The following is a 26,921-nucleotide window of genomic DNA, read 5'->3' on the forward strand; positions in this document are numbered from 1 at the left end:
CATTTTGCCAATTGGGAGAAAAAGCCAAGTTTCAAGTACAATCATTCTGTTAGGCATGCCTCTTTTGCCAATGGAGATGAATACAATTCATATTACTCCAGAAATTTGGAAGCAGTAGGAGATTGGCAGAAGACAAAGCAGGCAGCTTTTAATACTGATGATGCAATCTTAAGTTTATAAGGACTCAAGCAACCCCTGAGAGACATTTCGGGAGAAGGGTTATCGGCCTTTTGGCTAAAATGAAGCGTAGAGTATTGTACATGAATTCACCAAAAGTTGAAAGATACTAACAACAATGTTCAGGAAGTTCTAATCATTGCTTCTTGATTGAAGCCTAGAAATCTTTCCCTCAATCATTTATTCAGACCTGTCATTTACTTAGTTTATGCCCGAAAATGATAGTGGAAAGTGATTTTGCCCAACACCCTGGGCCTACTTATATAGGTTTTGGCCTATCAGGCCTTAATTGTGGTCGTAAGTAGAGGACTACTTGCATTAGTACAAGAAACATAATCTCTGTCCACTTCTTGGCAATCCTTCTTCCTTGCAGTTCTTTATGTCACAACTCATCATGTTAGTGTTCTGAGACTTAGCAAAGTGCACCACGATCTTCCATCCACCATTTTCCCATTCACAACCCAATGGAGTTAAGAGGGCACAGTAAACAAAGGCTTGTTAAGAATGCCTAAAAGATTCTAGCACCTTGGAGATCAAATACTGTATTTATCTGTGCGTCATTCACATAATATTAAATCTATACACTATTCAACATATGAGACCTTGGCCATGACACATCCTCCACTTACATTGTTCAAAAGATGTGATGAGCATTCCAGAATTAGTAACAAATACACAAGATTATGGATGCCATTTAGAAGCAGCATATATTTTACACCTTTAATTTCAGAACAGAGTTTCACAATATGTATGCTTACTGAATTTAAATGGACCATGCTTCTAAGTAGGTCCATGTTGTTGTTTTTTGTCTTTTCAACTCTATATTCATGAACAGACAAGTGCCAGGGTGTAACTTCCTTTACAGGATAACAGTCAAAACTATAGCACCCTGTATTAGTTAGGTCTCTTCTGGCTGTAGCCAGAATTAAAACATTTTGACAGCAAATACAGTGAGGCTTCATCTGAAATATATTTATGCATTCAGGAGACTAAAGATAAAATGCCTAAAGGAAAGGCGTTTTCCTTGTAGAAACTGCCAATTTAGTGTTGAAGGTTGTTAGGCAATAGTGCACAGCTGCTGCACCTCTGGGACGTGAGATTTCGGCTGTTCCCTCTCACGGCATTAATAAAACAAACCATGAATACAGACAAACGTTTATGCTGTTCAGACAGAATGTGTCAGAACCTTTAAAGTTAATGAATGAAGCACTTCAGTTGATTTCAGAAAGGAAGAAACACAGTCCTACTGAGAAGTATTCAAGAATGTGTAAAGTTTCTACTAATTTATCCATCTGTAGATAGGGGAGGAGAGAAGAGTTATCCAAGTTCTGTTTCTACTGTATGACTTCTAAGTATATTACGTAGATATAGATTTATATTCTGCTAGCCTGAAAAACCACTGGAATTATTTTTCTTCACTATATAAAGAAAGGCCTGTCCAAATTTTCTCAGGAGTTTATCGAAGACATTACTTGTGTAGTTTTGTTTGCTTTGCTGTTTTTTGCAACTATCACTTGAATTCTGGGAACAGCAGTCCCAAAACATTAGGAGACCATCCAGTTGGGGGCAGGATGTCTTTTCAGTTCAAAACCCTTGTAGAATGTTATCACCCACCCGACTCCTAGAAGAATGAAATATTTGAGGAAATATTAAAAAGCCAGAATATTATTTTTCCTTGGATAAGAAAAGGAGAAACATGTTTTAAAGACAAAGCAGCTTCCTGCAGCTCCCTGCCCCTCCTTCAGCTCCAGGGTGATGGGATTAAGACATGGTCCTCAGGACATGATAGGATTAGCCCTCTACCCATCTCACCACATGGCACCTGTAAAGATTACATCATCCAGCAAGGCTCAATCAAGCCTGGGACTCAGGACAGCCTACAGAGTTGCCCCTGAATGGCCCTCTGGGAGTCTGACAACCAATCAGAATACAAGCTCAAATTCAAAAGCCCAGAGAGGGTATAAAAACTCAGGCACTCTCAGCATCTCTTCCCTTTTTTTTTTCTTCACCCAATATCTTCAAGGCATGTGATCCTGTCCACCATTAAACCTTCTTTCCAAGCATCTTCCATGAATCCAGTGTCTCTTTCCCCACTTGGAACTGAACCCAGATGGACATTTCTTCCAACACCCTATGCCTCAAATGATTCTATGGTCCATCAGTGATTTTTGAGTCCTAACCATGAGGACTTTCTGGTGAATAGTTCCCAAGAAACAGTTCAGTCTGGTTCATCTCATGCCATCTATACTGCAGGTTATATAATAGCTACATGGAATGGACAAATGACCATTCCAAGAACTAAAAAAATATTTATAAATACAAATAATAACGCTCAACTTTATAATTATTCATATACATATACATTACATATATAATTATGTAACCACAGCCCACAAAATTGTTATTATTGAAAAGATAACATGCTGTAGTTCACTTAAGCTCAAAGCTTTTATACTAGGTTTGGCTAATTTTGAATACATTCTATATTAGTTTTCAAACAACAAGAGGATTCCCCCCCCCCCAAGAAGTTTCTTCCTGCCTAGTTCATTATCTTCTTACTTTCCATCAAAGTTCCCCTAAAATGTGTACATCAGTTCAGATCCAACAAACTTAATAATGAAAATAAGAACGCCCATTATAAAAGTTATGTTGGTTTGCATAATTTTCACTCTTTCATTTTGCAGCAAAAATTATGTGAAGAATTCTGTAAAGGAACAAGACTTTCAAATTATTAATCTAAATAGGGGATAAAAATTAATTCCCAAAACCCGGTTGTTGAATTGACAGCTATATTGTTTTCATTCTTCATTCTAGTGCTTCACATTGAAGAAACAAACCATGGTAATCTCTACCATTTTTATCCCTATGTGAATTTATCTTAGGAAACCCATTAGACAGAAAACACCAATTAAAACTTCCATTGACCACACCAATGGAAAATGAAACATCTCTGAAATATAAAGAATCAGTACAAGAAGGAACTGTTGTGGGTGGGAGATGGTATGTGAGTGGCCTGCAAGGTGGGCCCTAGGTGAGGTTGGGTCAGGGATGGCTGCTTCCAGATAGAAGTGAGCAATTTACAAGAGTGACTTGCCACCTTCCCTGCTGGTTTCCCCATCAACTTTGCTTGTGGGAAGCCAGCCAGGAAGATTACTAAGGGTGTGCAAATGACCGCAAGATACTGACAGTGTCATAACAGCAAGGTGGTTGTCGAGCATCCAAGATGACAATCATGTGACTGCAGGAATGCTGGGATGACAGGAACTTCAAGGGCCAGTCCTAAGTATCACTCTTTCAGAGTCACTCTAACTTCAAATGGGTGCTGAATGAATGGTTACTAGTAGGGACTCCCTGTATTTCTTAGGTTTATTTCTCTATGTTTACATAATGGTGAGGGTTTTGGAGGTTAACTATTACAAAGAGTGGGCAAGGGTATGTTTAACCTCAAGATGAGAAGGTTAAAGGGAGACATGATAGCAGACTTGATACATGAAAGGATGTTGCAGGGAAGTGGATAAGGAATACCAGAGTACCAGAGGATAAAACAAGTCCCAAGGGATGGAAGCTTTACAGAGAGGGATCCAAACTTGAATTAAGGAGGAATTTCCTGACTACGTGAGCTATTGAACAGTGGAACAGTCAGCCTTCTAGAGTTGTGTGTGCTCTTATCACTGGAGACCTTCACGGAAAGATTGGACAGCCATTCCTGTATTGCGAAGGAGGGTAGATTAGACGACGTCCAAGGCCCCTTCTGATTGCATGGTTCCACATCATGTTTACAGAATCTTTTAACTTCCTTTTTCCTCTCCAAAGACACTTCCAAATTAAGCATGATCATCAGTTGCAATAAAAAGCAAAGTACATGTTAAAGCATTTCTGTTTAAATCATTAAAGCAGCCAAACCTTGTGCAAAATATATACAGCTGCTTGAAAAGGTGTTTCCGGATTTATTTTCATGTTTGATTGTTTTTACTCTTTCAAGTAAACATGTGGAAACCACTTCGAGCAGCCTCTTAAGCAGGCGTGAAAGAGTTAGAAACATTGTGACTGCTTTAATAATTGCAAAATAAGAACTTCATACACATACTTGTGTACTGTTTCCAATGGTTTACAATAGCTGTGTTGCAAACTGGGACCGTGCAACAATTCCAACTCCAATGAGGAAAGGTAATTCAGAGGAAGAGTGTATGCATTCAGCATCTGTAAGGTAAAAGATAAAGGTTGCCCTCGCACATATGTGCTAGTCTTTCCCGACTCTAGGGGGCGGTGCTCATCTCCATTTCAAAGCCAAACAGCCAGTGCTGTCCAAAGACATCTCCGTGGTCATGTGGCCGGCATGACTAAACGCCAAATGCGCAAGGAACGCTGTTACCTTCCCACCAAAGGTGGTTCCTATTTTTCTACTTGCATCTTTACATACTTTCGAACTGCTAGGTTGGCAGAAGCTGGAACAAGTAATGGGAGCTCACTTGGTTACACGGCGCTAGAAATCCGCACCGCTGAACGGCTGACCTTTCTGATCGACAAGCTCAGCGTCTTAGCCACTGAGCCACCATGTCCCTATTTCAGCATCTGTCTGCTACTCCAAATGCATCTTTTTCCTAGATAATGCTTCAACTGCAGCAGAAAAGTGTACAATCTTAGGAAAAGATGCAGCTTCTTCAAGGAGTTGCAGACAGGTACTATGTGAGGGCCCCTCATGTGCCACAACAGTGTTTTGTGTTTAGAACCATAACACTAAATAGCCCTATTTTATTTCCTCACAATTTGGAAAACCAAGCTGCTCTACCTCCAGTTGAGAAATTGAAAAAGGTTGCCTTGTTTCTGACATGAACGTCCGGTGAAGTAAATCTTTCTAGATGCAGTGTGATTAAGTCCCAAGAAACAAGTATAAAAATACAGCCTCTTCAAAAATAATTAGAATATGCAGTCACCACACAAATAATACAACAACATGATCATTCCTTAACTAATACAAAGCCATTTATGGAAAGCAGGATTGCTGATTTTCTCTCTCTCCCCCGCCCCCGAAGAACAGTAGGATAAATTGCTATTTACATATACATATACATACGTATATTCAAAGTTGTACCCAACAGGACTCAAACAGATTCATTCCCAGGCAAGAGGACAATAGGCTCCTCAATCTGAATTAAACAATAAGTAGAATGAGACAATCTGTCACTCCATAGAAGAAAAAGAAGGAGGAGGAGGAGAGGAAGAGGAAGAGGAAGAGGAAGAGGAAGAGGAAGAGGAAGAAGAAGAAGAAGAAGAAGAAGCATTCATTCACCTCCTCTCCCCTGATCCCATTGGCCATTGATTTATAATACAGAAACAAATATCAGGAAGCATCAGAAAAATAAGCAAGTTGCTGCTTTCTGTTGCATGTATATCAACTCTGTCAGAGAGCTATACCAGCTCATAAATACTTTTTCTCACTGCTTGTGCAAATAATAAACTGTTGTGGCCCACACTGTAAAGGGGAGAGAATTAGTTGTTTTATAATTTTACCATATGATGTTCCTTTACCCTTACACAGATGGAGAAACATCCTGTTACAGTATCAGGAGGATTAAACCCTGCACTGATAAAATATACACAGATGAGTATATCCTGTAGAATCCCTCTGGGGGATGGAGAAGGAAAAGAAAAATCAAGGGATTTTGGGAAGGAACAGCATGAGCTGCTCAAAGAAAAGTTTTGGAATTTCAGCTATTTATGGCTCAAAGGCAAAATTTTGTTTTGGGGCCCAAGATGGGAATCTTGGGAAAACTGTAACAATTAATAACTATGTGAAATCCATCTATCTATCTAAATCAGTTTTAATAATATGGGTGGAAAGAAAAAGGAGGAAAAGCAGTGCACATATCATTACAGCAAGATTATTAAATAATGAAGCTTACAAATTGCACACCTTAACACATCACAGGGAGATGTGTGTGACAATGAGAGACCGCCTGCTGCCAATCACCTCCACTAGACCGATTAGATCCCACAGATTAGGCCTCCTCCTAATTCCATCCGCCGGCCAGTGCCGACTGGCGACTACTCGGAGGAGAGCCTTCTCTGTGGCTGCTCCGACCCTCTGGACGAACTCCCCATGGAGATTCGAATCCTCACCACCCTCCAGGCCTTCCGCATAGCCTTAAAACCTGGCTGTTCCGACAGGCCTGAGGCCTAAAGAGCTGTTGCCCCTTTCTCGAATGGCATGACTGTTGTGTGTTTTTAAATTATGTATTGTTATGTTTTGTCTTTTATTTTCTGTCTGTACCCCCCTTCCCTGATTTGAATTGTGAGCCGCCCTGAGTCCCCTTCGGGGGAAAAGGGCGGCATATAATATAATAAAATCAAAATCAAATCAAATCAAATCAATGTAAATAAAACAGCCTAAGGACCAACTTGTTAGCTATGAAGAAAGAATGTGTCTTATGCAGCTAGTCTGAATCTCAGTAAAATATCATATTACATTGTATAGATATAGCTATATACAGTCGCCCACATACACAGACCTCTGCACTTGATAGGACTTTCATCAGAAATAGTAAGGACTTCCATAAACTATTCCTGGCCTCACAGAAATGTAAGACAGAGGCGGGTAGAAGCCAGAAATAAATCAATTAGGGAAGAAATGCAACCCTCTTAAATAAAGGATATGAACATTGCCGTGATGAACTATATATTTTCTCCCCATTCTGATACTCTCAAATGTGCAGACATACAAATTCCCCATCACTACAATTTAGGATTAATACATTTACAGCATCTTGGTCTTTCAGTGTCAGACACTTCATTTGTTTATCCAGAAAGAATACCAGAGACTGCATTTAATGTATGTGGAATGAAGTATTTAAAAATTAATTCTAAAGTTGTAATGGTTGATCAGTTATTAAGCAGCTTCCAAAGCAGAATTTGTTTATTACAATAATTCAATGCATTAAGATCTTCTTTCCCATAGGATGAAAAAAGAAAAGAAACTGAAAAGGAAAAGGAAAATTGGAAAATTTCCAAGGCCTTAGCACTGTGTGTTTTCCTGCCTGGGATGGAGCCTACAAATTATAGATTCTCCAATAGAAACTGATGTACATTATGCATGGGTCTATAGATCACGATAAATCACAGAATTATAATTTGTAATAAGTGGCAGCCTGCCAAAATAAAAAATCATAGAAACAATTCCAATGGCTAGGTCCAAGTCTAAAGCGCAATTTATGAATTGTGCAAGTGTCAATTTTTTTATCAGGATTCTCAAGTCAGATCTCTAGCACTAAAAGGTCCATTCTTGCCTCCCTTTGCCCTAAAAGAGAAATTCCTGGGATTAGGGCAAAAAAGCTAGGATGTTCCTGACCTAGGTGCATTTTGAAGCAAATTTCTACTGACACGACAGAAGTAGGCCTATGTGTTCCATTTTGATTGGTAACGACTTTCCATTTTTATTGCAACATTTTGAAAGATTTAATGTCAACATAATAAGTTTGAAGGAATTTTTTTAAAAAGGCAAAAAAGCATTGAATTTCTTGAGAACCAAGGTCAATTACTAGGGATTTCATGATATGGACAGAAAGTTATTTGTCAACAATAAATTAAATGGTTTGCTACTCTTGCAGTCTAGCATACGATTTTGGGAATATCTTCTGGTTTCTCATCCAGTTATTAATGAGATCTAATTTTGTGAGATAGTCCCAGATTGACAAAGTGTTGCCATCTAGGTGGATGAAGAGACCTAGTTTCTGAGAAAAAAAGGAGGTAAGATAAATGTTGTGCAATAACATAATTTCACCTTTAAAGAAAAATGAATACAGTAGTATTCATATGACATATGACCACATTGAATCCAAAATTTCAATTGTTAAGTGAAACATTTGTGTAAGTGGGTTTTGCTACATTTTTTACCTTTTTTGCAAAGTTGTTAAGTGAATCACTTCAGTTGATAAATTAGTTACCCGTTGTTAAGTGAATCTGGCATCTCCATAACTTTGCTTGTCATAAGGTCGGAAAGGTGATCACATGACTTTGGGACATAGCAATGGCCATGAACCAGCTGCCAAACATCTGAATTTTGATCAACATGATTATGGGGATGCTGCAAAGGTCTAACTGTGAAAAATGGTGATAAGTCACATTTTTCAATGGTCATTGTAACTTCAAACGGTCACTAATGAACAGTTTTAAGTTGAGGACTACCTGTAATGAAGGAAAGGTTCTGAAGAAATTATCCAATTTTTGTTAAGATAGAAAAAAACCTAGCTATGATCCAAGTTCAAGCTTTAAGGTACTATACTGAGGAGAATGACACGTAATATAATGGAGTACAAATTGCACCTATTTTACTGCAAGTGTTAACTGCACATAGAAGGTTTTAGTTTGGGCATATCTTGGCCTATAAATCTCACCCCACTTTCTTCCATTAGTCATATCAAAATCAAAAGATCTTCCCTATGGAAAGTAATTTGAGGAAGTTAGGTAATCAGCCATTTCATTTTGAAAATGATAGCCAGTAATCTTTACTGCTCAGAACCTCCTAAAAGTGTCCTCAAAGATCAGAAATTCTGACAAGCATATACAAGGACAGATGATACCGAAACAGAAGATATGTGGGAGAATTTGGCAATGTGGCAAAGGCACAGGAAAATATAAGGAACACAATATACTTCAGAGGCTCAGAAATGTTCTAGTAGCATACTTCACTTATGTCAGACTCCAAATGCTGTGAATATTCTCAACAACAAATCTTGGATCAAGGAATTTACAGCTTATAGTGAGTATACAAAAGACTTAAAATATGAGAGCTGAGCAGCACACCAGCAGAACGGAGCTCTGTTTTACTGACTACATTTGGAAGTCAGCACCAGCAATGGTTTTATGTTACTGATCACCAGAAGAGTTTAAAGAAGGGAGGATTTATATACACAGCTTCTAGAAAATGGAGATGTCATTTCTGCCTTGAAAAGAACACAGTTTTCACATAAAGGAAGTCTTACATTCAATACTTGGTATTTCCAGTTAAAAGGATCTCAGGTTACAAGTAGTTCAAAATGTGTGTGGTTGAAATCCTTGGGGAAGACATCTCTTAAAGCAAATGATACTGGACTCGACTAGTCGATTTTCTGTCTCAATATAAAGACTATAGATTAAATTTACTTCATTTAAAAGTGTGTTGCAGAAATCAGTCCCCGAAATATAGGAATACGAGCTATGAAAAATTATTGTTATACTGTGTGTGTGCGCGTTTAAATAACTATGTGAAGTACAAATGGAGTGCACTACATTAAAAACAAGAGACAGATGAAAAGCTTATATTTCCACAATCCATATAATTAGATGCAATTGAATAAATAATAATAAATCCCTATTTGAAAAATGTAAACAGTTCTATAGTAGGCAAAACAGTAATTTCTAAAATATGGAAGGAGATTTTTGAGACATGCTTTGTTTGAAGGATCTAAAATTTGATTTATAAGGAGATATATTTTCAAATGAAAAATTATACACAGCGTTCCTTATTGGGCTGGAATTTTAATGTACAAAATCTTCATCTAAACACAGCCTAATTCAGTGTTTCTCAACCTTGGCAACATGAAGATGTCGGGACTTCCACTCCCAGAATTCCCCAGCCAACATTCGCTGGCTGGGGAATTCTGGGAGTTGAAGTCCAGACATCTTCAAATGCCAAGGTTGAGAACACTGGCCTAATTCTTCTATCAATAGCTTCTCTTTTCAGGGTGATTACAACAGTGATTTGTTTTCATCAGTGTATGCTTTACAAATGAAATGATTTTCATCTACTATTAACTACTTAGGAAACCAAAATGAGCAACAACAAAGAAGAAATCTTTGCTATCTGGAAAAAAAAATTGCCTTTATGGTATGCACTTTATTTCCAAAGCTTCTCTATCTACATCTTGATTGTTTTCCTTCTCCCTCATGCCAAAGCAAAGTAAGAAGAAACTTCACACGAGAAACTGTAAAGGCTTTTTGTTTGTGAGGGAATAGCTAAGAGATTAAATAGGTACATCTGTAGAGATTCAAGAACCACTTGTCCAAAGGCAAAATAAAACAATTCAGAAATGCATTGACAGAGTTCTGATGGATAATCAATAGAAAACATAATTAAGAACAATTATTTCATAGACCTTAATATTATGAGCACATGGAAGAACATGAAATAAAATTTCACAAGTATCATACATCTCTGTCTACCAGCAAAAATTAAATATTAACTCCCAGGAGTACCTACCTACAGGAAGATTTAAAATAAGTTCACCTTGTTTATGCCAACTATTGAGTTCCTGTTACATTCTTTTACTCCCTGTCCTCCCTTACAACTCCCTGTCCTCGCCAACATGGGACCAACTTCTGGCATGAGAAAATACCATTTAAAAAGATCAAGGTAGCTGTCTAATTATTCCAGGTATGTTGAAAAAAATGATTAGATGAAAGTGAGATGTAAATCACAGTTAGTTTTTGAAAAATTTGCCATCACATTTAGTCAAAGTATGAAAAAAAGAAGATTAAAATTTGATTATCTCTTTCTACCATTTCTAAAACACTGGGTATTTTTTATTAATCTCTTACTCATTTAATCCAGTAACCATTTGACAGGTACTCAGAGACAAAAGTATCAAATTTTACTTTCTAAAAGACAAAAATGAATTGATTGTTACTTAGCTTTGAATGCCAAGACTGTGTTATTTTTTTCTCAACGTATGAACTTCATGCTAAAAAAACTTGGACTTGACATTAGAAAGAGAAACAGTCACTTGGGAAATTAAACTGAACAACAGCTGCAAAAACAGAATAGCTTTTTATTTTTCCTAATTGGAAAAGACCTTAATCGTTATGTGAACTTGAACCAGGTGAGAACTGGAAAACACCACCAGTTCCAAAGAAGGGCCCAATCACACTTAACAAGACACTCCTGGAATTCAGCAGAACCCAAATCACAATCAAAATGAAATATAAGTGTCTCTAATCATATATGTTGGATTCCTACAGGCTTCTACTCTCTATCCTTTTCAGGAACAGAGTCTGGAAAATAGGGATAAAGTTTGGAGGCCTGTTTCCATTTTAGGTAGAGTTTCAGTTTAGAAGATAACTTTCTTTTCCATTTGTTACAGATGTCTAAGTTTAATTAAAATGTAAACTCTCAATAAATATTAGCATTTACTTTCTCATACTTGTATCATAGTACTTACTGCTGATGCTTGTTTCTAACTATTTTAGATTTTGTTTACTCTATTCGGCTATACAAATGATGTACAGCTTTATATTTAAATTACCGGTATATTAAACTAAAACAGATGATGTATATGCCAAACCAGTTTGTGATTTCTTTTAATACCCTGCACAAGATTCAAATTAGGATTTCTACTGCAACTATACCTGAACCAAAACAGAATGACTTTCATGTTGTTACTCCCTGCTCCCTGAAAAGTGTGCAATTCAAGCTGGGGGAAAAAATGAAGAAAAAGGTCTTGACATGATCAGATTAATTTAGGTATCATTTTAAAAAGCCAGATATAAATTGTGGCAGTTCAGAGAACAGAGGCAAAATAATTAAAAAGGAATACAGAAGAACATATGCTGACATATTAAATAATGTAAGTCCCAAATAAGTGGAAATGTGAAAATAATGGGTTATATTATTCTGAAGGATTGTTTTTATCCAGTGTGTCCTATCTACGGTAACTTTCTAAGAATTCCAATGCTGACAGATAGGCATGTTTGGGGATGAGGAAAGGGGGGGGGGGTGGAATACCAAGAGGCAGATTCCTATTATTATAGTAATTTGAATTGTTGTAAGGGAAATCTCAGCAGCTGTTTAAAAAAAATGGGGGAAAGCTTTTCAGATAACATTCCTCTTCTACTCAGTCCTGGGAAGTGAAAATAGCTCCCCCTTTGCATATAATTCCCCTCAAAACATTATTGAAACCAAATTTGTCTCATGTATTTTTTTAATAAAAGCATCATATCCTAACAGCACAAGAGAGGTCATCACTTAGTACCAAGTAGCCTAATAATCTCATGTTATAAAAGGTGAAATCTGTGATAAGTGAAAATGTTCCATTAATAGTTTCTCCCTCTTCTTATCCTTCTGTGAAACAGCTGCTTTTCTTCTCCTAATCACTTCTCTTGCCACTGCTAGATCCTGACCCTGTTGTTTAAAAAGTTAAATTTATTTTGCCTTAAAGACGAAGATGTTTGTTCTTATGTTTGATTAGAATGAGATTTGTGGAATTTTTTTTAGAAGATGAACAGGGACTTTATGAAATCTTGCACAGGAACCATTACTGTAAATCACACATGGATGTTCACTTTCTCCAAACAAGACTATAAAACGTTAACACTGAAACAGAAGAATGTGAATAAATAATCCAAAAGTCTTAATTGTTTTCGAAAGGTGCCAAAAATCATGTGTCAAAACAGGATATTCAGCCCTTTAGGCAAACACACAAATTCTCAAACTGAAGTGAAAAGTTTTAAGTAAAGTGCAGATGGTAAACTGGTCAACCTCATGGAACCTCAAAGGCAATCCAAAAACAGGGCTAAGATTTGGGCTTGAAAAGACTGTTCAGAAAGCACAAACTGTAAAGAATATAAACCAGGATTCATTCCCAGAGAATGCCCTGTAGTAAAGGATGCCCACCAGTGGTGAAATTCAATTTTTTTTACTACTGGTTTTGTGGGTGTGGTTTGGTGGGCGTTGCAGGGGAAGGATACTGCAAAATCCCCATTCCCTCCCCACTCCTGGGGGAAGAATATTGCAAAATCTCCATTCCCACCCCACTCTGGGGTCAGCAAGAGGTGGTATTTGCCAGTTCTCCGAACTACTCAAAATTTCTGCTACTGGTTCTCTAGAACCTGTCAGAACCTGCTGAATTTCACCACCAATGTCCATCTTATTTTTAATAGTATGTGGAACAAGCATGGTCACCTGAGATTATTTTTCAGATGCTGATCAGTCTGGTAAGATTCTATAGGCCAGAGCATAAACCTGTCTGAATAGGTTATTTATTTATACCCCACCTTTGTCATTTTTACACATAACAGGTAGCAAACATATCCAACATATCTTTCTCCTCCCATTTTCCGCACAACAACAAAACTCTGTTGGGCTGAGAGAGGGTGTTTGATCCAAGGTCAGCCAGCTGGTTTTCATGGAGGGACTAGAACTCATGGTCTCCTGGTTTCTAGCCTGGTGCCTTAACCACTACACTAAACTGGTTCGATGCATGCAGGCCTAAATAATCCAAGATGGCCTCAGCAAAGCTGATTCAATATGTCACTGAATTCATTTTGGATTTAATTTTGCATAGCAGGGGCGTCAGCTGCATAAAAATGCCTTAGGAATTAATAGCAATTGCTTTGTTTGTGTTGAGGAAGAAGAATACAATGTTATCAGGCCCTTTCCTTCATTGATGATAGATGCCAGGTGCTTACGCCATGGCTAAGTGGATGCATTAGAAATAAAGCAATTCATTTAATAACATAGTCAAATACTGAACCCAGGAGACATTTCAGTTTCAAGTGTTTGCCCATAAGGGCTGCCAACTATGTATACTCCTTCTCCCGCCACCCTCCACTTCCATTTCACAGGTTCATCTGAAGAAAGAAAAACAAATGTTGCTGTAGCTATTAGTCTGCAATATTCTTCCTGGAATTGAAAAGATCCAAGGTCTAAATGTTAGACATAGTCCAGCAGTACTATATGGTTCAAGGTTTGGACACTGCTTATGCAAAATTATTCACAGCCTCCTAACCTTCCCTCCATTCCTGTGATTTTGAACAATCCAGTATAGGGCTTTTCATAAAGGTGTTGTTGGAAGAAATGTTCATCTGGGTTCAGTTCCAAGTGGGAAGAAAGACACTGGAAACACAGAGACTGCTTGGAAAGATGGTTTAATGGTGGGCAGAACCACATGGTTTAAGATCCTGGGCAAAAAAGGGGGGGCAGAGATGCTGGGAGTGCCTGGGTTTAATGCCCTCTGTTGGCTTTGAATTTGAGCTTGTGTTCTGATTGGTTGTCAGACTTCCATGGGGCCATTCAGAGGTAATTTTGTAGGTTGTCTGTGTCCCAGGCTTGGTTGAGCTTTGCTGGATGATGATGTAATGAAGGACCTCTGCCTGAAGGAGGTAGACCTTTGTTATGTAGAATAGACTGACCCAGGCTTTAATGGCCCATTAACAAAGGTGGGGTGTGTGTGAGTTTCTTCCTCCTTTTTAGGGGAAATATTCTGCCCTTTTAATATTTTCCTAAAATATATCATTTGTCTAGGAGAGAGGTGGGTGCTAATTTCTTATAATGCTGGTCCAATCAGATGATTCAATTACTTTTTTCTGGTGTTATCCTGAACAAGTTGGCTAGTTTTCAGCACTTCTGGAATTTATCATTCAGGTTCTTTAAAGAATAAACTGAATAAAGTCAGATGCAGTAAAACATAAAATTTCATTGAACTTTAGAGATGAACAAATCTTCATTATCCATGAAAGCTAAAGTGAAAATAACGTGGCCTTGGTGCTCCCTAAGCTTGGCAGTTTTCTTGCAGGTGTTTTATTACCAAAATAAGTAACATCATCAAGTAGCACTAATGATGTTACCTAGTTTGGCAATGAAAGTTTACAAGAAAACCACCAGGCCCAGAGAGCACTAAGGATCTCACAGTTCAAGCCTGAGCATTAAATATTCTCTTCTTTTGGAAATAAATGTGGTAATTTCTAAGATGCCATATACCATTTTTCATTAAAAGCGAAAAAAGAAGATCAGTCCAACAGGTGAGAAATTAAAACTCATCAGTGAAGAGACAAAGTCTAGAAGAGCAAGCTGAAGATAGATGCCATCAAGAATGAAACTTGCAAAATGAGAGAATAAGGGAAACCTGTTAGTGATAAGTTAGCTCCAAAGTCAAGAGACCAAAAAGCTATTTTTCACAATTACATTAAACCATCGTGTGTAACATCTGCCTTACATTTCAACATCTCTCAATCTGTAGGCCTTTATATGTATGGACCAATCCAGAACGGTCATTTAGAAGGAAGTAGGTTGGAAAGGGTGACTTAGCACGAAGTGTTTTTTAAACTATACCTTTTCAGCTTGGCCATCTGTTGGGTACTAGAGTTTGTTCAACAAATTAAACCTCCTGGAACTGTGCAAGGTATGAATGTTTATTTTAATGCTTTTCAACCATAAAAGTTTTGCACTAATTTCAAAAAAGATTTCAGCATTTATGGGGTTCTCAATTAATAAAAGAAAGACAAACCCTTTGTGAAATCCTTGGTGATGTCTTAGAGACAGACATTATGCACACTGGCCAAATATGGTGGTGTGAATACTAATTACTGAAATATTTGTTGTAATGTTAGGGATATTTATGCCTTTCCCATGCTGTCTCCTCAATACACACAGCTTGATGGATATACTATCAACTGACAACAAGGCACAGTAGATACTATGAGAGAGAATGTTACTGCATAAAAAAGGTCAATTAAAGCCTTCCAGTCAATTTCAGGAACACATCCATACATCTTTCTTAGTACAATATTAAAGTTATTTTCAGGATGTTTATCTGAATCCCTAGATTAGCTTAGGGTTCCAATATTTTTTGATGATCTCTCAAGTAGTAACCAGTATATTGCTGGTTTAAGAAAATAACTAATTAAAGATAATGGAATTCCTAAAGTTCTGATACATTTTTTCAGGCTTAAATAAAAATCTGGAAAAAATGGGGATACTTTAATGCAGTGGCCTCCAACCTTTTGGACAACAGGGACCAGTTCCGTGGAAAGAGGTTTTTCCATGAACCGGAAGGTATGTGATTTCGTGTGCTGCCTGGATCCCGTGGCTGGACTTGGTTTGCGTGGACCGATTTCTGGCATACCGTGGTAGAAGAAATGTAAAATTAGACTAAAAGAATATCAAAGAGCTAGTAAAACAAGATCTCCCCCAGGAATGGGTTAGCAAGTTATCATCTCATTTGGAAAAAGAAAAAAATTGGCTCAAACTGTCATCGCTATCCACCACCAAGTATCACTAATTAAACTGTGGCCAATGTTATATCATCCAGTGACATCGATGTGCATTTCTGTCAGTTTGTCAAGTCAGAACAAAGCCTTGTCACTTAACGAATGTTTTACACTTGCTTTATTGGGAATAGAATGAAGAAAAAACAAACTCGAATCTGTACTCTTAAAGGTCATCTGACAGCCACTATCGAGTGGAATAGATGTCCCACCATCACAACTTATTTCCAACAATAAAGTAATAAATAATTATGATTATTCATAGCATTTGAGCAATTAAAGACATGAAGAATTTTTGCCAGGATCTGCAAAGAATCACAGGAGCTTCTTGACACAATATAATTGCGGGAGGTGGTGGTGGGAGGCACTGTTCTACAGTGGTTCTCCTCCTACCTCTCGGACAGGTCGCAGTCGGTGTTGGTTGGGGGGCAGAGATCGTCCCCTAGGCCCCTAACATATGGGGTGCCTCAGGGTTCGGTCTTATCCCCCCTACTATTTAACATCTACATGAACCGCGTGGGAGAGATCATTCGGGAGGCACGGGATAAAATACCCTCAATACGCGGACGATACTCAGTTGTATCTGTCCGCCCCGTGCCAACTCAATGAAGCGGTGGACGTGATGAACCGGGGTCTTGAGGCCGTTAAGAACTGGATGAGGGCCAAACAAACTGGTACTCAACCCGGACAAGACCGAGTGGCTGTTGTGTTTCCCTCCCAATTAATTTGGGCCAGTGTTCCATCGCTCAGGCTGGGGGGGTCAAATTTTACACCCCTCAGATAGGGTTCGCACTTGGGGAGTCCTCTTGGATCCACAGCTGACTTTGACCATCCACCTGTCAGCTGTGACCAGGGGGGGCATTTGCCCAGGTTCGCCTGGTGCGCCAGTTGCGACCCTACCTGAACCGGGAGGCTCTCACAAACAGTCACTCGAGCCCTTGTGACCTCTAGGCTGGAATACTGCAATGTGCTCTACATGGGGCTGGCCCTTGAAGAGCATCGGCGAGTGCAGCTAGTCCAGAACGCAGCCGCGCGAGTGATTGTGGGCGCACCGCGGTTCGCCCACATAACACCCATCCTCCGCGAGCTGCGCTGGCTACCTGTTGATCTCCGGGTGCGCTTCAAGGTGCTACTTACCATCCATAAAGCCCTCCATGGTAGTGGATCTGAGTACTTGAGAGACCGCCTCCTGCCAATTACCTCCCTTCGACCTATTAGATCACACAGATTAGGCCTCCTCCGAGTCATCTGCAAGTCAGTGCCGACTGGCGACTACGCGGAGGAGGGCCTTCTCTGTAGCAGCTCCGACCCTTTGGAACGATCTCCCCGTGGCGATTCGTACCCTCACCACCGTCCAGACCTTCCGCACCAGCCATTAAGATATGGCTATCCCGTCAGGCCTGGGATAAGGATCGACGCCACCCCACCCGAATGTTGAATGACTGTTGTGTTTTATTGTTATTATTTGTTATTCACGTATTGTGTTATATTGTCTTGCATTCCCCTTCCCATGAATTGTAAGCCGCCCTGAGTCCCTCAGGGAAAAGGGCGGCCTATAATAAATAACAATTCAATTCAATTCAATAATAGCAATAGCACTTAGACTTATATACCGCTTCATATTACTTATAGCCCTCTCTAAACAATTTACAGAGTAGCATATCAACATCAATACTGCATCGCCTGCATACTGTACTTAAACTACTATGCCACTTCAGCTCTCTATAAACCATCTCTCTCTCTCTCCCTCTCCCTCCCTCTCTCCGTCCCTCCGTCCCTCCATCCCTCCATCCCTCCATCCATCCCCTACACACCTCTCTTCAGATTTTGAGTTCAGGTTTAGACTTCATTCACTGATACCAAATAAAAGCAACAAACAGATAACATTCAGAATTCCACTAAATCTGTTGGAGTGGAAGCAGAGAATCACTTATCCAGATAAGTCTGCTCTGGTGACTATTTGGTTAGTAGGCAATCTAAGAGCCATGGATTAAAAATACAGAAGATTAAGAAAGATGCTCATTTATTAGTGAAAGCCCTTTAGATGTCTGTAATCGCTCATCTCTTTCATCATAGTTATTCTTACTATTCCAGAATATTAGAAGTTACACTTTTATTATTTCTTCAAATAGCTCTGAGACAGCATAAAATACTGTTTTAGTAGCCATTACAATTTATAGCAGTACCTAGCTGATATCAACTTTAGCTGGCATTCAGAAGCTAAGCAGAATCAGACCTGGTAAGTCTTGAATACATGATCACCAAAAAAAACAGAGATTTAAGCTAATTGGAAAGTTAAAAAATCCCAGAAGTCAGCAATGGCAAACCACTTCTACACTACTGCCAGAAACAACTTCATGGGCATAAGAGACATTTTCATGTCACCAGAGAGTCTCTAGCACTTTCTCTACTATTGTTAATATGTGAATTGCCTTCATCTTTCTGTGTACCAAACTACTAATAAGCAGATGTTAAACCAATCCCTCCCTTCCAAGAAGCAACATTAAGTGTTAAAAGTGTAATTCTATAATTAACTTCTCCCAAGTCAACAGGACTCAATTGGGACCTAACACCTAAAGGACACAGAAGTGGAAAACAGAGACTGACTTTTTCTATGATGTCCAGTGAGAATAATGTACAGTATCTGGGTTTTCTCTGCATGCAATTGGAACAGAAGTATCAACTTCGGCTTTTCATGTCTAGTTTTAAAAAATAAATAAACTCAGCAAATACCTGAAAAACATAGATTAATCGTTCTGCTTAAATGCTAATCTACTATTTGATTGTATCTTCCATTCTTTTGTACAATAGTTGCCTCTTTAGTCAACTAGGGCAAGAGAGATGTTTCTTTAAGCAAACAGAGCATCTATCAAAAGAGCTCTTCAGCCTTGTTATGTGATACTGAAGACTCCAGGATTCTAGAATTGTTGCACAGTCATTCTAAACACCCTTGGCATTTTCAATGGGAGCTGGTCAAAGAATTTAAAGATGCACAGAAGAATTTCTAACACCCCAGCAACTGTTAGGGTAAAATACAAAGACACCACTTGAATGAAAAAGCACATTTCATATGAGCATCAACATTACCTAACCATGTGTGAATGTAGGGGAGGGTTTTTTTTTTTGCATATCTAGAGAATGTGGGATGCATATGGCATCTATATTACTATTAAAATCTTGTGTCTGTAACCTTTCAGTAAACTGGTACACAATAGGACAAAACTTTATCACCATAGGTTCCTCAAATGGGCTAACTTACAAAACCACTGGGAGCAATCATTTGGGGGAGGGGGGGAATGAAATTTGGGGAAGTTGTGGCTGATTCAGTGCTGCCAGGCTGCTGTTACAATCACATGATCCTTGTTGTCAAGTTTCCCAGTCACTTGAGTAATCCCTTGCTTCTTCCCTTCCTGTGGAAAGGGAAGAGAAGGGAAATGGAATTTCTGATGCTCATTGCAACTTCCCACAAGGAAATCAATGAGGAAGCTGACAGGAAATTGGAAGTTGCTGCTGCTATCAAAGACTTTTGCTACCTGTGTGTCCCTGTTCAGGTTAGGCATGTCTCTTAAATAATGTGTGATCCTCATTTATAACGGTCCCTGGAATCTTCTAATAATGAACGTGAGAAGCTTGCAGTCACGTCACACTGCTCAGCCTTGACCCAACAAGACACAGATTGTCTAGACTCTAGAATTTTATAAAACTGTTTTGCATATCAAAACCAGAATTGTAAGAAATATATTAGTTAATGCAATTCAAATACTATTTTTCATTTGAAATCTTTTGTGAATTACATACTTTTCTTTATCTCCCTGCAATTTCAAAAGTGCTAAGAATTTAATTATGCAAAATCTAGGAATTTGTTTATTTCATAAACATTAACTGCCCCACTCCAATGCAAAAGTTTTTTTCAAACAAAGTAAGAATTGTGCAAATCTATTTAAAAACATGCATGTAAATTTTTTCAGCATTATTAAGTGGTATCAGAGCAGGTTAAAAACAAGTTGAAGTCCATAGATTTATGGACTTTAATAAATAATGTATGAATATATTTTGTTGATCTGTGCATTTATGTATTTATATGGCTGCCCAACTCAAACTATGTGACTTTGAATAGTATATATAATATAATATAAAAACCTATATAATGCAAAATAATATAGTACACTAAAACATACTATCCAATAAAGTGGTGAACAGATTTGACCAGACACTGAGGTCTCCATTCAACCTAAGTGCAAAGTATATACTACCTACACACACACACCACACACACACACAGGGCAGTCAAATTCAGAATGGAATCTAAAATGCATTGTAACTCTTACCCTTAGGTTTTCATAATCACAATTATAAAATTGTAATTATATCATAATAGGTTCAAGTTGTTCATGCTTTATGATATATAGACTGTGGATTCACAAAAAGATACTTTCTAGATAAGAGCTTAAGGTCCTTTGAGTCAAGAATGTTTAAACTATCAGTATGAACTTTAATTTCATGCAGGTTGCTCTTCTCTAAAACTGCTTTTGTAAAGATAAGCAGACAAGCATAGCAAAGAGAAGTAGCTTTATTAACCTTTTAACCTTCTCCTGTGTTATGTGTAAGAGCTCCTTATTGTTTCCCACATTAAAGGATTGAAAACTGGTGTTTTTTCAGCCTTGCTCCTCCACTACTCTTCTGAAGTGATGTGATCGAGAGCACATCGCTCTGTGCAGCAATGGCATATTCACATTTATAGAGTTATTTGACCATTCTTATATTGCTAATGGACATACCAAAATGCTCCAAATTCTCTACAGCTCACTCAAGTGGTGGGCATGTTAATATTAAGCCTGTTTAAAAAATCAGTTTTGTCCATGGATGCTCTTATTTTTATATTTGTACAACAATCTGGAAAATCTGTATTGATTATTTAGTTAGCAAAAAGGGTCATTTTATCTATTCCTGTGTAAGACTCGTGTTCTATAACGAGCTCAGGATAACAAAGATAGATCTTCCTTATCTGTCCTGTCTTCCCAACCATATTCTGAGGTAGAGCTGGATTAAGAACTAATAACCTGTCCAAATTGCACATGTTACTGTAATGCACACAGATTGTGGGCATCTATAGGGCGCAGTTTCAGAAATTATTTTCAGTGTTTCATGCATCTCCAAATCAAGAGTTAATTCAAAATTTAAACCACATTTCAATTATACAACTACTGTGTGAGTGAATGGCATCCAGTAACATCCTCTGGCAGAACGAAGGGTGTGACTGCAATTTATTTGGCTGTGTAATTCAAACCCTAAGGATAAGAAAGAAGTAACAAAAATAAATGTCAAGTAAATGTCAGACTAGAGACAGGTACTGTTCCAATTCCAGCACCCTAAAGCTACCAAAGTTTGCCATGCCAAAAGAGATAATAAACTTTGGGCCCCATCATGCAGCAGGAGTCCTTCATAATTGTTTTGTGGGGTAACCATAATTGGCAATTTGCCTGCAAGCTTGAGTACATAATCCAAATATCCTGAATGTAATATTTATGCTTAAGAAAAAACAGCAAGAGGAACAATGATTGAGACCAGCAGCTGGAAAGAAAAGGACAAGCTCACCAAACCTCAAAGCAGTAATTCAATACTGTTAATTCTTCATCAACAACTGTCCATGTTACCCATTGAGAAGAACGAAGGGAGGGATCTCAATTACCCATTTGCAAGCATAAATCAGAACTCATTTTCATTAACACAGAACAATATGGGCTGTGTGAGCCCTGTATTTTAAACCAAGGCACGGGACCTGCACCAGATTTATAACAATATTTCAATATCATTTCCTCTCATAATGACCACATATAGACTTTTCAAAAGAAAAATAAGATTCAGTTTTCATAATAGTAATGAGTGTCTTTTCCATTCAGCTGCCAATCTGCCTTTGGAGTGTTCTGTAAGAAAAGCTCCTTCTGCCTTCTTTTGGGAGAGTGGGTTTCAGGGAATCGAATGCTTCCCAGCTGCTGCTAAAGTTCATTGTCTTTATTTTAATGGATGGGGGGGAAGCACATGGCAACCTGAACATGTTTTAAAAAAAAAAAAAGCAATGGTCATTCTATTACAGAGAGACAAAGGTTTAAAGGAAGGACAAAACCCTACTTTCCAAGGAAGCCTTTTCTGTCTGAAATTTGCCATTTCTGCTGCCAGTTTGTCTCTTGGCTGCTGAACAAAAGCCACCAGTTTCAGCATCTGTCCTCTTGTACATGTTTAATCTGCCAACTGTGCACACTACCTAACCCTCTGTGTCAATTCAAGCACGATTATTTGCTAACCACACTGATATATCAGGGAGCTTATTTCCATGAAAGCCTGCGATAAAGATGACAGTTTTTTGAGATGAGGACATCATGAATATCACTAAGTATCATTTTACACACCAGCGGCTAGCTCACGTTAACTGGGATTGATATGCAATATTCTCATAAAAACTAGTGTTGGTTCTCCTTTTCAAGTCAAAATGAATTTTAAAAGGGTTTTTTTTCCTTAACCAGGAAAATATGAAGCTTTGCTGACATCAAATCACCTACCCATTTTTCACCATTATCTGTTTGAAAAGGAAGCAGCTTTTCAAAATCAAGAAGCATGAATCCTTCAAGCTTTGCAAGCTGAAAAGCTGTAATAAGAAGCATCCAACCTACTCCTTGATTACCATTAGTAGTCCTAGTAGTTTCTGCTCTAGATACACCTGCAAGGGTTTAAAATAAATCTTAAGATAGATTGCAAGAGGCATGATGCAGTACTTTTGTGAAATTGTATTCATGGACATAGGAGAGAATGATAAACGACAGAGGTCTCTAAATGCTGCTAATTTAACTCAATTTCCTACCCTGAAATAACGTTTAAATTCAGGAGGGGGTGTTAATTGAAACATGTTCTAAAACCAGAAGCTTCAAATCTTTGGGGAGAGAGAGAAAAAAAGACCACCACAGGAAAATACATAGAAATAAAATACCTGTTCAACAGCTCCCTTATAGCCTAACCTAGCCTATAAAAGCACGTTTGACAGTTTATTTCAATCGAGGATGGAGCTGACACAATCTTATTCTCCGGCTTCAGGATTTTAATTTATCAGAATAATAGAGTTGGAAGGTCCTCTAGTCCAACAGCCCACCCCACCTCGCCTAAGCAGGAGACCCTACCTACACCGTTCTGACAGATAGCAGCCCAGTCTCTAACTGGAGGACCGAAAGCAACACGTGCTACAAAGAAAAAAAAGGCGGGGCACAAAAACGCACACACTCAGAAGACCAGAAAACGCCGCTGTTTTTGCACCACCAGGAGAACTGCAACGGACAGCGTGACAAGGGCAGTGCAAAAATATAGAGAGAGATAAATCCCTTGGTTGGACAGAGGCTTGCAGGGAGCTGGCAGCTCCGTTCACCCAGGAGAAAAGAGAGCGGGGGACCACGATCCGCCCTTGACCGCAGCGAACAGCCCAGCCTTTAGCAGCCAAAGGGAAGCACCCTTGTCTCGGGAGGGAGGAAAGGACTTTCCGGAGCGGTTGGCTGGCCCAGGGCGACCTCCGCAGCGACTGACCAAGGCGCTCTTCGACGCCCCGCCCCAAGTACCTGCCAAGCTCTTGTGCGCTGTGTTGCCCATCGCTCCCTCCTCATTCACTCACGCCGCTCAGAGGGAGGTTGCCGAGTAAGACGCTGTCGGAGCTGCGCCGCGCTCTGAATCAGGGCCATTGACGGCCCCAGGGACGGAGTGGGCCACCGGTGGTTCCCGGCTGGGCTGCTCCTTCGCTCGCTGTTTCCCTGCCCAGAACCCGGAGCGGCACTGAATGCAGCCCCGGCAGCCAGCAGCTCCCCGGTGGCCGGGGCCGCCTCCTCTGAAGGGTTGGCTGAGGGCTGACAGCCCAACCCTTTCCTCCGCCCAGCCGGGGTGGAGTCCGCCGTGCACGCATTGTTTGAAAGTTGGCAGCCGCCTGCCTGCTGCCTGGCATGAACGTAAGGCGGGACCGCGGCGCTGAAGCGAAGGAGCAAAAGCATAGGCGGTTGTGTCGTCACAATACGCGCGAGGGGAGGCAGGCTAGGCGGGCTGGGTGCGGGAACGGTCGACTTGGTTGGAGGGGGCAACCTCCGATACCTTAGAAAGCTAGTCTCCAAGGATGAGGGAGCAATGGGCGCCCTTGGAGGTCAGATACATTCGGCTGAAAAGCAAAGCACCGTCCACAGTGCCTGGCTGTATTTGGGGAGGGGGGCAATTCTGCGACCGAAAAAAGATCATGGTCTCTACCCCCTCGGTGTTCATTTGCAGGTATCTCGGCCGTGGGAAAGCCTGTAGAATTGCTGTGTCCAGAAGCATGTTAAGGCGAATGGCTATTCATTCAGTCCATCCTTGCCATGAGGCGGCTTAGAGTTCAGTGAAAGCTTATTTCCATAAAACCGTGTCCAGTTCAGTTGATTTCAGCTATTCGCCCTCATGCAGACGTAACCCTGCTCCTTAAAACACAACAGATCTCTCTCTCTCTCTCTGTGTGTGTGTGTGTATGTGTGTGCGACCCACTACATTATTAAAAAGTTGTTGAGACATTGGAAAAAGTGCAGAAAAGAGCAACTAAGATGATTAAAGGTCTGGGCACTAAAACATAAAAAGAAGGGTTGCAGGAAGGAAGTATGGCCAGTCTACAGAAAAGGACCAAGAGTGACATGATAGCACTTTCCAATATGTGAGGGCCTGCCACAAAGAAGAGGGGGTCAGCTTATTTTCCAAAGCACCAGAAGGCAAGACAAGAAACAATGGATAGAAACTAATCAATGTGAGAAGAAACCTAGAGTTAAGGAGACACTTCCTAATAGAACAATTAACCAGTGGAACAGCTTGCCTTCAGAAGTTGTGGGTGCTCTTTAAGAAGAGAGTGGCCAGCCATTTGTCTGAAATTGTATAGGATCACCTGTTTGAGCAGGGGTTGGACTAGAAGACCCCCAAGGCCCCTTCCAGCTCTATTCTGATTGACTGATTGAGAGCAAGTGGTACTTACATCTGCATAGAAGAGGCAAGTCAAACAGCAATTAGAAAAGGATCATATCACAAAAGAAATAAAACAGTTTGAGAATGCTAAACGAAGCACTTCTTATACCCTGCCATTGTAGCTAGGGTGATCAAAATCACTAAAAGAACAGAAGAGATGAAACACTCTGTAACTGTATGATTTTGCATACTGATGTCAGTACACAAATGCTGGGAATTTGTAAATTTCCTTTTTCCTTTGATTTTTGCATAGCACAAGTGCACATGTTTCGTTGTGATGGTTGCATGTCTCACTAATAACAGTGAGATTCTTAAAAATTCACCTTGCCTTATGAACTATCAGCAAATACTGAGGTCAGCCAAAATTTCCAAGTCAGTAACTTAGTACCAAATTATTATTTTAAGTCTGTATTATATCAAATACATTCATTTTTTTAAAAAAATATTAAAGTTACATTTTCTTTGAAAACCATCTTTAGGTTTCCCATACTCAACATTTTATATTTCTTTTCTATCCATGACTATTAAAAATGGAGCCAATTCTAAAATAATCAGCATGCCAGTTATTGTGAAATGGCTTTTATTAAAACATCGGATATAGAACTTTATAAATTATGCAGGGATAGGAAATGTTGGGAAAACCAGTTTTATGGTTAAAGCACCAGGTTAGAAATTGGGAAATCTGTGAGTTCCAGTCCTACTTTAGGCCCAAAATCAGCTGGGTGATCATAAGCCAGTTACTCTCACTCAGCTCTAGGAAGGATGCAATGGCAAATTGCTTCTGAAAAACGTTGCCATGAAAACTGCAGGGACAAGGACTTGTCGGGGTAGTTGCCAGGAATCGAGAGTGACTTGGCAGAAAAAGAAAAAAAAGGGGAGGGATAATACAAGGGATGAATATTGTTCCACAACAATTTAATAAAGTCAAATGCTTTTAACTGAACAGTTACAGAAAAGCAAATGTGTCAGCTGTGATAAAGTTAAAATTATCACTGGAAAGGTACTGTGTTACGTCAAATGGCTGTACTACAGTATCTACTTAAGTATGTGTGGGAGGGAGATTGTTTGTTTTTTTATACATTTAAGCGAGTCTTAATTCCTGTTGATTTGTCCCTGTGTTTTGCTTGGCCAAATTTTTTGGAAACCGTTAGCCTTTGCTTCTTTCTTGGGCCGAGAAGGAGTGACTAACCCAGATATGCAGCTAGTTTCATGCTTAAGGCAGGGCTAGAACTCAATCTCCCAGTTTCTAGCCTGCTGCCTTAAGCTTTTTCCTTTAACTATTACACCAAACTGGATCTCTTAATATGTTTAGTCAATAATTTTACATGGATCACATGATACAGCAGTTATATTTCAGTTTTCTGTGCAAGGTGACCTTATGCATTGTTTTTTTAATTAGAAGTTAAATGGCACTTTTTTTAATGAATATTTTTATTTTCATAACACACATTCACATGTATACTATACATAGCCCGTATCATATGGTATTAAATAATAATTACATCAGTTCCTCTGTCAACAAGGCCCAGAAAAATAGAAACCCATTATAGCTCTTCTGCTCTCCATACACCTCTTTCTTCTACCACCCTCCAACTTTCTATCTTCCCTCCATCATCCTTTTCTACTCTACTTCCCCTCCCTTTCTACTACTCCTCTCTCTACAATCCACTCCTCCTTATCCTGCTCATCTTCCCCCCTTACTCTCTCTCCTATCCTTCTCTTCCCAT

General features: G+C 39.3%; 1 protein-coding gene across 1 annotated transcript in view; it reads right to left on the reverse strand.

Moving 5' to 3' along the window:
* Positions 1–23,987, reverse strand: part of NEURL1B (neuralized E3 ubiquitin protein ligase 1B) — a 59,528-nt gene extending 35,541 nt beyond the window's left edge. The window contains 1 exon segment of the mRNA XM_032208503.1: positions 23,790–23,987. Within this exon segment, the coding sequence (XP_032064394.1) occupies positions 23,790–23,820 (31 nt within the window). The 5' untranslated portion in view covers positions 23,821–23,987.
* Positions 23,988–26,921: the final 2,934 nt, after the last annotated feature.

This window comes from Thamnophis elegans, chromosome 2 (assembly GCF_009769535.1).
Source record: "Thamnophis elegans isolate rThaEle1 chromosome 2, rThaEle1.pri, whole genome shotgun sequence".
Taxonomy (NCBI): Eukaryota; Metazoa; Chordata; class Lepidosauria; order Squamata; family Colubridae; genus Thamnophis; species Thamnophis elegans.